Raw genomic sequence first — 14,914 nt, 5'->3', positions numbered from 1 at the left:
GCTGTCTCGGCGATGCCCCACACAAAATCAGTGGAGGACGCGCATGATAACATTATTGAGGTTGGAGAGAGTGGGGATAGTGGACTTTAACTCCAAAGCTGGATTACAGTTTCAAGTTGTATGGAGCCCCTTTTTCAACACATTGTCTCCGTCAGCTAGGAGTAGACTATTGAACTACTAATGGTACTCTGTGGATTATGCATAAGGGAGTTAGGAAGGGGGAGGGTGAGCAGGGGGGAAAGGGGGGAAGGAAAGGGGTTGGTTGGGGGGGGAAGTTTGTATAAAACAAGTTATGATTATTGCGTTTCTGTAACAATGTGATATCTTTCTGTTGCAATAAAAATGATTTACCATAAAATAAATATTCAACCAGTAGCAGTCAGTAGTTTTTTGACTGCTCAGATATTCAATATCGAGCCTTGTCTGGGCATTCAAGTTTGTGCATCCAGCTATCCCTTATCTGGTTGTGTGATAAGTGAAACTGGATAAATCTAGGACTGATATTTTTGGTTCACATCGGCATGTAACCATACAAGTGCCAACCACCCTTGGACCATCCATGAGTAGCTGGCTATAGTTTCAGCTGTTAATGTTGATATTCTGTGGCCCTAACCAGTTGCCACTGAACATCAACAGGTAGCCCTGCACGAGCTATTTAACCAGGCCGTGCCCCTTCCTTCAGTGCCCTTCTTGAGCCCTCATCCCCATCCCTCATTCTTGGTGACTTCAACATACACACTGATAACCCATCCGACTCATACGCTTCTCAATTCCTCACCCTAACTTCCTCCTTCAACCTCCAACTGAGCTCCACCACCCCTACTCACAAATCTGGTCACTGTCTTGATCTCGTCCTCTCCTCTACCTGCTCGCCCTCTAATCTCTGCATCTCTGCTCTTCCCATTTCTGACCATCACCTGATCACATTCACACTTCATCACCCTCCCCTCAGTCCCGCCCAACACTAACCACTACCTCCAGGAATCTCCAGGCTGTTGACCCCCCCCCCCCACCTTTTCCGATAGTATCTCCAATCTCCTCCCGTCCATCACGTCCTCCGAGTCCGTCGACAAGGCTGTTTCCAAGTACAATGCCACTCTCTCCTCCACCCTAGACATCCTTGCACCGTCTGTTTCCCATCCCACAAGGCGCACTAATCCCCAGCCCTGGCTTAACCCTTGCACCCGTTACCTTCGCTCCTGCTCCCGATCGGCTGAACGCCTATGGAGGAAATCTCGCATCCATACTGACTTCATTCACTACAAATTCATGCTATCCTCCTTCCAGTCCTCCCTATTCCTCGCCAAACAGGACTACTACACTCACTTGACTAACTCCCTCAGCTCTAACCCTCGTCGTCTCTTCGCCACCCTCAACTCCCTCCTCAAAGTGCCCTCTGCTCCCACCCCCCCCCCCCCTCACTCTCTCCTCATTCACTGGCTGACTACTTCCGTGACAAGGTCCAGAAGATCAACCTCGAATTCACCACTAAACCTTCTCCTCTTCTTCATCCTATCACTCACTCCCTCAACCAATCAACCCAGGCCTCCTTCTCCTCTTTTCCTGATATCACCAAGGAGGAAACCGCCCATCTTCCCTCCTCCTCGAAATGCACCACCTGTTCCTCAGACCCCATCCCCACCAACTTACTTATCACCATCTCTCCTACTATCACCCCTCCCATCTGTCATATCCTCAACCTCTCTCTCTCCACCGCGACTGTCTCTGACACCTTCAAGCATGCTGTTGTCACACCTCTCCTCAAAAAACCATCTCTTGACCCTACCTGTCCCTCCAACTACCGCCCCATCTCCCTCCTACCCTTCCTCTTCAAAATACTTGAACGCGCCGTTCACAGCCGTTGCATTGATTTTCTCGCCTCTCATTCCATCCTCGATCCGCTTCAATCTGGCTTTCGCCCACTTCACTCAACAGAAACGGCATTATCCAAAGTCTGTAATGACCAGTTCCTCGCCAAATCCAAAGGTCATTACTCCATCCTCATTCTCCTCGACCTATCTGCCACTTTTGACACTGTCAATCACAACTTACTTCTTGACACACTGTCCTCTTTTGGGTTCCAGGGCTCTGTCCTCTCCTGGTTCTCCTCTTATCTCTCCCATCGTACCTTCAGAGTACACTCTCATGGATCGTCCTCCACCCCTATCCCGCTCTCTGTTGGAGTCCCTCAGGGTTCTGTCCTTGGACCTCTTCTTTTCTCTATCTACACCTCTTCCCTGGGCTCCCTGATCTCGTCTCATGGCTTCCAGTATCATTTTTATGCTGACGACACCCAGCTTTATCTCTCCACACCTGACATCACTGCGGAAACCCAGGCCAAAGTATTGGCCTGCTTATCCGACATTGCTGCCTGGATGTCCAACCGCCACCTGAAACTGAACATGGCCAAGACCGAACTTCTTGTCTTCCCACCCAAACCCACTTCTCCTCTACCTCCACTCTCTATCTCAGTTGATAACACCCTCATCATCCCCGTCTCATCTGCCCGCAACCTCGGTGTCATCTTCGACTCCTCCCTCTCCTTCTCTGCGCACATCCAGCAGATAGCCAAGACCTGTCGCTTCTTCCTCTATAACATTAGCAAAATCTGCCCTTTCCTCTCTGAGCACACCACCCAAACTCTCATCCACTCTCTCGTTACCTCTCGCCTTGACTACTGCAACCTACTCCTCACTGGTCTCCCACTTAGCCACCTATCCCCCTTCAGTCCGTTCAGAACTCTGTTGCACGTCTTATCTTCCGCCTGAACCGACACACTCACATCACCCTTCTCCTCAAGTCACTTCATTGGCTTCCGATCAGGTACCGCATTCAATTCAAGCTTCTGCTACTAACCTACAAATGTACTCGATCTGCAGCCCCTCCTTACCTCTCAACCCTCATCTCCCCTTACGTTCCTACCCGTAACCTCCGCTCTCAAGACAAATCCCTCCTTTCAGTACCCTTCTCCACCACCGCCAACTCCAGGCTCCGCCCTTTCTGCCTCGCCTCACCCCACGCGTGGAACAAACTCCCCGAGCCCATACGTCAGGCCCCCTCCCTCCCCATCTTCAAATCTCTGCTTAAAGCCCACCTCTTCAATGTCGCCTTCGGCACCTAATCACAACACCTCTACTCAGGAAATCTAGACTGCCCAACTTGACATTTCGTTCTTTAGATTGTAAGCTCATTTGAACAGGGACCGTCCTTCTTTGTTTATTTTGTACAGCGCTGCGTAACCCTAGTAGCACTCTAGAAATGTTAAGTAGTAGTAGTAGTAGTAGTGCCAGCAGAGGATTCTTCTCTAATGATGTGGCTGTGCTTGTAACATTGGAACGCTGTCCCTCATCCTTTTAAAAATGTAAATCTGGCCTTAAAAGCTTTCTTTTTCAGGATGCATGTAACCTATAATATCTTGCCTGTAGAGGATAGTTCTCTCTTTACAACGTTCCTATCTATTGATGCGTTTCCTTTATACTTTTGTGAACCACCCAGGAAAGTAATTGATAGGTGGTCTATCAAGTCTTATTAAGCTTGAAACGTTGGCCCCTCTGCTATGTAATTGGGGCTCCCTGGATCCTTCAGGAGAGGAGTTGGGTGCATTGGCAGAGAGGACCCCTTGGGCATTCAGCATCTACCTTCTTTCTTCTCATTTGTATTTGTAGAACTTTCTCTGTAAATGTGGCCAGGGTGCTGCGTTTTCATTTATGCCTAGTGCCTGACTGAAGTCGTTCTTTTCTCATTTTCTGCTGTTGTCTGAGAATGACTTGATAGTTTCATCTTTTTTTTTTTTGTGCGTGTTTTTGTCCCAGCCAGCTGCTACGTGCTGGATTTCAGTTGTACATTAAATCATTCCAGGCAAGAAGCCAAGGGAGGGCCTTTAAGGACACCACTGCAAAGAAAAATAAAATCTCTACCTTGTCCTCTCATGACCTTCTTGAACACCCCTCTGACTCCTGAACTGAGCTCCCCCCTCCCCCAGTACTTACAGCCTTAAAGCTCCCACATTCGTGTCCTGGTCCAGCAGAGCCTTCTGATTTCAGGAAATTCGGGGGGGAGGGCAGAGTTGCTAAATGCACAAGGAGAATAGTTGTATCCTGGAAGGAATAGGGAGGGGGCAGAGCCTGGTATGAATGTCTCAAAATAACCTGACAACAGAAAAACGTAAATTTAGTTTCGGGTTTTGCCTGCTGCCAGTATTTACTGATTTCCTATGATTTTTTTTCTTTTTCTCCTGTTAACTCTGACCTACTTAGGAGAAAACTGGTTTTAATGTTTTACGATGAGCCGACTGTATCCTGGCACCGGCATTGAAAAATCAGATTTTATCACAAGCCTTAAAGACTAGCATGCAGCCAGATGTGTGTGCAAATTTTAATGGGTGCCAAATACCATCAGTAATTGGAGCACACTCAAATGTGGGCACCATATATAGAATCCGGGGTGAATGCCTAAAGCAGTTTAGTGGGATTAAAGCCAAGTCAGATCTGGTGTTACTAATCACTGCAGCATATGTAATGTTTATGTTTATGAAATGTACGCGAGTTCTCGTCTGGACTCTCTGTGCCTCTTCCTGTTCTAATTGACTTTGCTCCTCCTTTGAATTCTTACTGTAAGTCTGGTATTAAATATGACGGCCCCACCCAGGTGTTTTCAGTTACTGAAATGTCCTTTGTTCTTAGCACACCATGTCCAGCAGGAGGAGTGGGGACCTCAGAACCTGGGACATTTCATCCCTCTGAGCAGGAGTGCACCAGTTCAGCTGTCTCTTTAGGACTAGGAAGATCCTGTCCCAAAATGTTTCTAGGTGGAGGTTTCTGTGAGAAGACAAAGGTCCGGAGAGAATGAAGGACCAGGCGACAGTATCCTGGTGTAATGCAGAGCACTGACACTTTCACTACAGATGTCTGGAGGTGGACTGGATCATGCAGGGGGTCACCGAAGATCAACTCAGTCCAAAACGGAGTCCCCTAATGTGTTTTAAATAATAATAGGAGAGAGCTTGCACGCCTGTGATCTGTGAGTTACAGGCCCTGCTGTGGCCTGCCCCCACTCTCCTGCCTTCCTTAGGAAAGTGGCTGAGTCTGTACCTCTATCAGGCAATCGTGCATATGCCAGTCACAGAGAAGACTAAAAATAACCCAGCTGAGAACATTCTGTTCTATTCCTTGATTACACAGTCCTGTTTACTCCCGTGCAGCGACCCAGAGAGAGAATAATACAGCTTCTGTACAAGCAAAGCCAACAGGGAGAACTGTACCTAATGTGCTTCTATCTGTGCCAGTCCTAGTACACTCTGCTCTACCTTATATCCGACACAAGGCACTGTACCTTATAACCTGCTTAGCTGTTAGCTCCCTCCCTGCCTGTAACACACCCAATAAATACACCAACAGACTGAGGCATACAAGGTTGCAGTTTTATTACATGTACACAGTGAATGCATTCTTGAACCAGCTACCAAACATTTCCTCTGTCCCATTTCCAGCCCTCAGCCTGCCATCCTAGCCAGCCAGGCTGATGCCATAGTTGGCGTGACCATTCCCACTAGCCCACAGCCCCAAGGTTTGGGCTTCAGCCTAGCCTTTCAAGCAGCCTGACCTGCAAACTCTTGGTTGCCCACCTGGGCTTTGCTCTAACTGGCTCAGGAAGCCCCCTGGTTCCAAGCCATTCTCTAACTTTCCCAACCACCTGCAAGTTGAGGGTTGGAGGGTGGGAGCAGGAACAGAAACAGGGTGAGCCACCTAGCTTGCCCCCTTTTAACCCTCACCTCCAAGATCTGCCCCTGACCTTCACCAGCCAACTGTCTGATCCCAATGGTTGCCATCTTTTCTCTCACTAGGCCCAGATGGGGGAGAAGGTGGGACAAAGACCCCCTCCTTGTCTGCCCTGTCAGGGGAGTAGCAACAGCACCAGATTACCCTCACATGCCTGTGCAGGCCAGCTCAGGGGTTTCTATTACACAAGTCTGATGACACAATAAGGGGAAAGAGGCTCATGTTTTCAGAAAATGGAAAGCAGATTCAAATGAAGGAAAGAATATTAACACTGGCAAGTTAGGTGTAATGCTTTAATTGGGAAGGCCGAAAGAGAATTTGAAATGAAATGTGCCACAGAAGACAAAGCTCATAATAATACTTTAAAAATTCAAACGCATTCAAAGCTTGTAAAGGAGTTGGCTGGACCACTAGATGACCAAGGGGCAAACGAGGCACTAAGGGAGGATGAAGCCATAGCAGAAAGACTAAGTGGTAAAAAAGTTATGCAGGTCTTTCCCATGTGCTGAGACCATTTTTATCACTGGGGTAAAATGGCTGAATATCCTATCTTTTTGTATTAATGGCCATGTGCTAATTTTGCCAATAGCAGATGGTCATTAAAATAGAATAACGGTCCCAAAAAACAACAAGGCAACCGATCTGCAAAATCCAACGTGGAAAACAAACTAGCAGATCAGTATAATATCCAAAAGACTTTATTGAAGATACCGTGTATGAGACAAATGCCCGACACAGGCCGTGTTTCGCCCAACAATAGGGCTGTGTCAGGGGCTAGTCTGTATCTTTCTTGAATAAGAGCAGTATCAAATAATCTATCAGGACATGAATATAAGAAATTCTCTTCATAAAAAATCAGCATGAGCAGCTCAAAATAGCATATCCTGCGTGACGCCAGATAGTCGATAAAGATACAGACTAGCCCCTGACGCAGCCCTATTGTTGGGCGAAACACAGCCTGTGTCGGGCATTTGTCTCATACACGGTATCTTCAATAAAGTCATTAAAACAGAATAATGCATGAGCCCTTACCGTCACTTAAATCGGTTAGTATGTGGCACTGGAGCTGCGCTAACTGATTAGCACAGAACACACCCATTTTCCACCCCCAGACCTACCCCCCCCCCCCCCCCACAACCACTACTTTTGCAACTCTGTTTGGTTTTACCTATTTGGAAGGATGCAAACACTGTGAAATACTGCTGCAAACATGAATATTATCTAGGAGATACAAGAACAGGCTTCCCAAACCTGTCTTGGGGACCCTACACCAGCACTATTCCAACAGCTGTGTGAGTGATGCAGCCACACTGGGTACCAATATGGAGGACTGCAAAAATGGCTCCCAGCCTACTATCTCCTCTTATTGGCAGTGGTGACGTGGGTCCATTGGGTGAATCGCACAGGGCACAGCTGCAGTTCAGTATGGTCGTACTCAATTCTAGTCGGGCTTTCAGGATATCCACAATGAATATGTCTGAGATTAATCTGCATGCATTGTAGAATCCATATATGCAAACCGATCTCATGCATATTCACCATGGATATCGAAAACCCAACTGGCTGTGGGATCCCCAGGACGAGCTCGGGAAGTCCTATATGAGACATTCTCCACTGGCAGCCAGTACAAGGTGGGGTACGAAAGCTTTTAACAATAGGTTTTAAAATAATGCATGGGATTGTGCCATCATAGCTACAAGGGCTGAATGAAATTTCTTCTCCTAGATGAACTTTAAGATCAGGGGGAGAATATTTACTGAAACTCCTTACACTTCAAGATTATAGGCTGGTGGCTGCATGTGAGAGGACACTGTGGGCAGAGGAGAGAAGGCACCTGTCCTTCGGAATAAGTGAGCAAAAGAGATGAGAAAAGAGTTTTCCATCAGAGGGCCAGAAAAAAAGAAAGAACCCATAAAACCTGGTTATAGCAGGAAAACCAAGTAAAATACTTCAGGAGAGTAATCAGGATGCCTTTATTCACTCTGGAGAAATAGCCTACAGTGGCCTGAAAACCATTTGTAATGCTGAACTTAGTTTTTCTTTGGGAAAGAGGAGGGATAAACGTACCGCCTTATTGAAGGGTGGGGACAGTTGTGGAACCTTGATGTTTTTGATGGGAGTCAGGCCATCCATATGAGGGTGGAAATTGGTTAGGGCACTGTATATTATCTGATAATTTATTGTTATCCTTACTTATCCTAGCAGAAAATGGAATATAATACTTAAATTAATTTTCAGAGCTGCCAAGGAGCAAGAAAGCAGGCAGTAGTACCAGCAGCCATGCAGGATGGCCACAAACTTTCATTTCCTGAAAGAGGCATAGGAGTGATTTCGTAGGACAACACCCGAAGAAAACAAAACTTGTTGAATAATCCAAGATATCATATAAGCAGTTTCGTTGGCAGATATGATAGAAATAAAGATCCGAGGTATCCTGCACAGTGCAGCAGTTACAACCCTAAAACCAGTGGATGTACATAAAGTGTTGAGATAACCTGTACAATACATAAATATATAAGTGTTGCCATACTGGGACAGGCTGAAGGTCCATCAAGCCCAGCATCCTGTTTCCAACAGTGGTCAATCCAGGTCACAAATACCTGGCAAGATCCCAAAACAGTACAATACATTTTATGCTGCTTATTCTAGAAACAAACAGTGGATTTTCCCAAGTCCATCTTAATAATGGTCTATGGATTTTCTCTGATATGTTTTAAATTTACTACTTTGTAGCTTCGTCGAATGCCCCCTAGTCCTAGTATTTTTGGAAAGCGTAAACAGACACTTCACATCTACCTGTTCAACTCCACTCATTATTTTATAGACCTCTATCATATCTCCCCTCAGCCGCCTTTTCTCCAAGCTGAATAGCCCTAGCCGCTTTAACCTTTCCTCATAGGGAAGTCGTCCCATCTCCTTGATCATTTTTGTCGCCCTTCTCTGCACCTTTTCTAATTCCACTATATCTTTTTTTTAGATGCAGCAACCAGAATTGCACACAATATTTGAGGTACGGTGGCATCAAGGAGTGATACTTAGTCATTATAATATTACAACCCTAAATCCAAGAAATCTACATAAATCATTGGGGTAACCTGCACAGTGCAGCATTTACAACCCTAAATCCATCAGATCTATGTGAAAGCACTGAGGTAATTGCCACAGTTAGGATCTTTAGGTCTACATGAAAGCAGGGAGTGCCGGGTATCCTGCATGGGACATTAGTTATAACCCTAAAATCCTCAGATCTAGGCGAAAGCATTGGGAGGTAACCTGCATAGATGAGGGTCCCATCTGAGGATATGTAGAGGCATACACCCTAGACTAGATGGCCCATTTTGGTCTTCATCTTCTGACATTTACTGTCCTTATTGGTCCTCCCTGATACTCTTCCCTGGCGTTTCTTCCTCTACTGCAGCCCACTTGCCTGGGAAAACAAATTGCAGTCACTAATACCGACTGCAATGAATTCAGGGAAGTTTGTGCCTTCCCCACCCCCTCCCCAGACCTGCTTGTCTTAGAGAAATGAGAACTACAATTCCCAGCCAGCACTGGGGCTCCTGCTGCCCTCCTGACGCCATCTTCTGTGCCAGGAGAGGGCGCATTCCCCGGGCCCCCAGCAGCAGCTCCGTGCGTGAGACACCGGCTGGCTCGGGGTTACCTTAGGTAAAGGCAGAGCCTGAGCTGAACTCTGCTGCTGGCAGAGACAGACTGACGGGGTCTGGGGCTGGGAGAGACTGCTGGGTGGGAGGGAGGAGAGGACAGCAGAGCTGACAGACAGTACAGTACAGGACGTGCCCTGCACACACACGGAGCAAAGGCTTCCCTGCAGCTGCAACGTGGAAAGCTTTCCAGTCCAAGGTAAGCAACAGCTGGCTCCGTCCCGTTGGGTTTGGGTCGTCTGTGCTGCAAGGGACACGGCTCCCCAAAGACGTGCAATGTTGTATGTACGCGTGAGGCTGTGCGCTTGCGATGCACAGAGCAAGCTGGATAGCGGTAAGAGCGGGGAGGGAGCCGGGAGCCAGGAGCCCCTTCTCCTGTGCCAGTGGAGAGAAACAAAATGCCGGAGCTGAAAGCACACGCCTTGCCTCGCTCTTTGTCCCACTCTGGTGTGTTTGTGGCATTTCTCTTCTTTGAATCTTTAGCTTGTTTTGTCTCCGTCCTAAGTCGAATAGAAGCCAGAGGATAGAGGGAGAAGCTGGAGGGCATGATACCCACTTTCGTTTGAATCCCCTGCCCAGACCAAAGACTGGTATAGAGAGCTCGGAAGGCCTTTGAAAAATAAGCTGCCTTCCTACATACTGTTGTTCCTAGCAGCTGACAGTCACATAACCGTGTACTTGGACAGAAATGGGGGGTCAGGAGGGAGTTGTATTGGTGAGGTCTTCTTACTGGACTAGCAGAAGATGCACAGGGTTGCTGCAGGGCAGGAGTGAGGTGCATTGGCAGAGTTGTGTGTGAGGGTCTTGGTACTGGAACAGGGGGTGCTGCAGAGCTGAGTGTGTGTGAGGGATTCATACTGGAATAGCAGGGGGTCCTGCAGGGAAGGAGTGAGGTGCATTGGCAGAGCTGTGTGTGAGGGTCTTGGTACTGGAATACTACTACTACTACTTAACATTTCTAGAGCGCTACTAGGGTTACGCAGCGCTGTACAATTTAACAAAGAGAGACAGTCCCTGCTCAAAGAGCTTACAATCTAATAGACAAGTGAATGGTCGGTCCGATAGGGGCAGTCAAATTGGGGCAGTCTGGACTAGCAGAAGATGCACAGGGTTGCTGCAGGGCAGGAGTGAGGTGCATTGGCAGAGTTGTGTGTGAGGGTCTTGGTACTGGAACAGGGGGTGCTGCAGAGCTGAGTGTGTGTGAGGGATTCATACTGGAATAGCAGGGGGTCCTGCAGGGAAGGAGTGAAGTGCATTGGCAGAGCTGTGTATGTGTGAGGGATTCATACTGGAGTAGCAGAGGTGCTGCTGGGCTGGAGTGAGGTGCATTGGCAGAGCTGTGTGTGAGGGTCTCAGTACTGGGATAGAAGAGGTTCCTGCAGGGAAGGAGTGAGAGGCATTGGTAGAGCTGTATGTAAGGGTCTCGGCACTGGAACAGGGGGTGCTGCAGGGCAGGAGTGAGGGGCATTGGCAGAGCTGTGTGTGAGATCTCAGTACTGGAATAGCAGGGGGTGCTGCAGAGCAGGAATGAGGTGCATTAGCAGTGTATGTGAGAGAGAGAGGGTCTCAGTACCTGCATAGCAAGAGGTGCAGTGGGATTGTGCCCAGGCTTTAGACCGACTGAATCAGAGCGCGCCCAGCAGCTAGGACCTGAGCATGCAGAGCAGAGTGTGTGAGGTTTGGTGAGGAGCCTGCAGACTGGCTGCTATTCTTCAAATGACCCAGAGTTGTAAAAGAGCCCAGAACGGTAGTACTGCTCCCATTCAGCCTCCTCCTAGAAGCTGATGTTGCTCTACGTCACGATTTGGTGTCCTGTGTGTGGGAAATCCCAGCTCTGATGTCACACACTTCACTGCGCCAGCTCTGGCTGTAGCTGTCAGCATGGACCAGCACTCGGTGCCAGCCACCTGCAGGAGCACACACACCCGGCAGTGGGACTGCTCAGAATGACTTCCTAGAGTCACTGAGTGGCTCTGATGAATTGGGGACAGGCCAAGGGAGTCCTCCTGCTTCCTCCAGTTCATGCTCGGAATGGCAGAGGGCCAATATTACTTCTCTCCACTGGAGTAACTTGGTAGGTTTCGACAGAGGGGCATTAATAAGGGAACCAATAGTCCCTTTGGTGGCTTACTCAGGTCTAAACTCCACTAGACAACATTCTGCATTTTATTACCTGGCCACTACCTCCCTCTCTGTCCAATTCTCTTACAAGAAGTTCAGTGTTGCTCCTGGAACATATTTCTTCAACCTGGCCTTCCGTGGACAGCTCGCATCATGTCCCCCTCTCTCTTTCTGACTACCTCTGTCCTCTCCTTTCCTAATGATTACAATTCTTTCTCTCTCTGTTTTAATCTATCTATTTTTACTGTAAACTGCTTTGTTGTTGTATTTCAAAAGGTGGTTCAGGAAATCTCAATAAACAAAATCATAGTGCAGGAAGGGAGAGAGCTTTCAACAACCAGGGGCTCCTACATCACCCAGTATGATTCATTCCTGCTGTACATTGTTGCATGCTGGGAGTTGTAGTTCCTGTTTGTTTTTTGGTAAATCAGACATACTATTCAGTGCACACCGTAGGGAAAGCCAGGACGAAGAGAGGCTGATCCAGTCCTGGCTTTCCCTACGGTGTGCACTGAATAGCTGAATAGCTGACCTGGGGAAGGTAATGACCCTAGCAGTGTCTGCAGGGAAACAGCTGCAAAGAGAGTGGAAGAGGGCAGTGACATGGTTGTAGGAAGGTGGAAGATTTATAGATGTGGAGTAGCAATACTGGAAATGGGAAGGGGATAAGGCAAGTGCCAAATGGTGCCCCAGCTAACTTCTGCTGTCCAGGAATTTGGGAAATATGCCTCTCTGTATTGAAATGAATCTGCTCCGAGAGCGGGCTGCCTCACCCTGTGCTGAGAGCTTATGTGTGTGTGTATCCATCAACGTTTCTGCGTGCTGCTCCATTAACTCTTCCCACACTCAGTCTGTCCAAGAGTAATGTCCTGGGATGTGTAAAGAACGGAGCCTTGTCAGAGAGGGAACCCAGGTACCACAGGATCAGACTGTGCTGTATCAGTTGATTTACCCTCTCTTCTTTGTCCTCGGCAGGTGGAATTGTGATACAGAAGCTGAGTGCCATCTTCACTCTGACCAGAGCACCCTGTCTGACAGTATGAGTATCTCCGTGCCAGACCCCATCCAAGAGATGCAGCAGGACATACCTCCCCCAGCACAGACACCCCATGATCTCTGCCCCCCAGCAGCAAGCTCCTTCACGGAAGAGGCAGTGTCCCTGCTGACCACTAACAGCCTGCTGGCTCGCTCCCTGCTGGGCCACAGCACCGCCAAGCACAAAGACGCAAGCAACATGCGTCGCAAGCGAGAGTTCATGCCAGATGAGAAGAAGGACGACGGTTACTGGGATAAAAGACGGAAAAACAATGAGGCAGCCAAGCGCTCGCGGGAGAAGCGCCGTGTCAATGACTTGGTGTTGGAGAACAGGGTCATTGCTCTCCTAGAGGAGAACGCCCGCCTGAAGGCTGAACTACTGGCCCTCAAGTTCCGGTTTGGGCTCATTAAGGACCCGTCTGAGCCCCCAGTTCTTCTCCCCGCAGCTGCCACCACTTCCCCACAGGCCGTCCGTTTCCTGGGCCCAGTTCAAAACGGATTCCATGCAAGGACCGAGGGCACCTTTCCAGTATCGCCAGGAGAGAACAGGGATACATCTGTCCCCCAGCAGCCCTATGGCCGCCCTTTGCAGCCCCAGGAGCCAGCTGGCTTCTCTGAGGACTCTGGCTTTTCAACACCCGGCAGCTCCAGCATGGGCAGCCCTGTTTTCTTTGAGGACCGGGTCACTGACCAGGAGAAGTTCTCCCCACCTCAGGAAGAGCCCTGCTTCGATGGGCATCTCTGCTTGGGTATGGACCTAGACCGTGACGCCGGGGGATCCCTGCTCGGTGAAGGAGCCCGTTGCCAGCGTTATGAATCCCCAGATCCTGTCAAAAGCCTGCCTTACAAGCTACGCTTCAAATTGTCGACAGAAGCAGGAGCCGAGTCACCAAGAGAAGGCGTGCTGCCTGTAGATAACTGCCACGCAAAGGGTTCCTATGCCAGTGTTGCTGCCCCACTCTCTCAGCAGGTGGAGCAGGGCACAAGCAACAGGATGATCTCACCAACCTGGAGATCAGCCGAAGACCAGAGAAGCCTCTCGCAGTTCCCCCCCAACACCACATCTGTGCCAGCCCACCAGGACACTGTGTACCAGTCGGAGAACATGGTGCTGAGAAATCAGCTAGCCACTCTCTCTGCTGAAGTAGCCCAGCTGAAGAGACTCTTCTCTGAACAAATTGTGATGAAAACAAACTGAGAAATGGAGGTGCTACTGTGAACTATGGAGCCCTTCTACTAAAATGCATCAGTTCTTGGACTTGACATGCTGTAACACTGAATTTTAATGCACAGCGAGCTCAAAACCAACGCTGCATCAAGAAGGGGCAGGTCATGCATTAACGTTCAGATTAAAGCATAGTACCTGCTCCTGGTTAAACATTTAGCACCTCCTAAGTGATTCCACGTTAACTCTGCATTAGCCACTTAGCACACAGTAAGTGTAACGTGCTAGTTGGTTAATGCTTTCACGCCCACCCTCACCAGTGACATGTCCTCTGCCAGAAACCGCTTTGGTCTGCAAGTCAGCAAAGGTGTTGTAGAAAGTTAATAAATGGAAAAATTCAGGAATGCATGGGTTAACACATAGAAACATGCAAACTACCGCAGAGCCCCTTAATGTGCTGGTGTGTAAGTCTGTTTCAACATGTAATCCACACGTTAGTAAAAAGGCCCCATATATTCTGTGCATGTATGAAAATAGGGATGTGCATAGATTTGTTTTGAAAAACTTATGTTTATTCACTTTTAGATTTTATGGATCTTTTTATCCCAATTTTCAGACTTTTTCAGTTTGTTTCAGACATTTGTTTTAATGAACAAAAAGGTTAACACCTTAGAACTTTTTAATTCAGGCAAATCAATTGTACATGTGTTAAGCCAACTTTGCAAATACCACATTTTCAGAAACTCACTCATGAATTGAATGTGCATCCTTTAAAACGTTTGTTCTTTGCCCTTTTCTATAAACGTAACTTTAGCTATTAAAATGTGGGATTTTTTGAAGGACAAAGGTGTAAAAGTTGATGCATTTTTTTTGTATGTGTGGAAGATGATGAGAAAGTTATCTACTTGCTGTGGGCTGAGTTGGGTTGGTATTGTGTTGGCTTTCAGCACCAGAGAATCAGCAGTGACTCTGTGTGATGTGAAAGAACCTGGGCTGGGCTCAGAGCAGTACAATGAACAGCTCTGCTCTCTCTGAAACCTGTTGCTTGCAGACCATTATAAACTAGTCTGTTCAGGTTTTACACAGGTGATTGCTGTGGACATAGAGTATAGCAAAGATGGTACTTTGTGGGGAGAAAAAGGCACAATAAAATA

General features: G+C 48.0%; 1 protein-coding gene across 2 annotated transcripts; it reads left to right on the top strand.

Annotated features, from left to right (window-relative positions):
• Positions 1-9,402: 9,402 nt before the first annotated feature.
• On the top strand, positions 9,403-14,623 carry LOC115464899 (nuclear factor interleukin-3-regulated protein-like). 2 transcript variants are annotated; one of them, XM_030195275.1, is made up of 2 exons: positions 9,403-9,638; positions 12,536-14,623. In XM_030195275.1, exon 2 carries the CDS (start codon positions 12,600-12,602, stop codon positions 13,791-13,793), a length of 1,194 nt encoding a protein of 397 aa, XP_030051135.1. In that variant the 5' UTR covers positions 9,403-9,638; positions 12,536-12,599; the 3' UTR covers positions 13,794-14,623. The 2 variants fall into 2 exon arrangements, with proteins under 2 accessions (XP_030051135.1, XP_030051136.1); XM_030195276.1 differs by lacking the exon at positions 9,403-9,638 and adding an exon at positions 11,438-11,513.
• Positions 14,624-14,914: the final 291 nt, after the last annotated feature.

The sequence above is a fragment of the Microcaecilia unicolor genome, chromosome 3 (assembly GCF_901765095.1).
Source record: "Microcaecilia unicolor chromosome 3, aMicUni1.1, whole genome shotgun sequence".
Lineage (NCBI taxonomy): Eukaryota > Metazoa > Chordata > Amphibia > Gymnophiona > Siphonopidae > Microcaecilia > Microcaecilia unicolor.
Note: the sequence above shows the minus strand (reverse complement) of the source record. Positions and strands in the feature narration are given on the sequence as shown.

Coding starts and splice junctions, on each gene's coding strand:
- LOC115464899 (XM_030195275.1), top strand. CDS start 12,600: ATGAGTATCTCCGTGCCAGACCCCATCCAAGAGATGCAGCAGGACATA.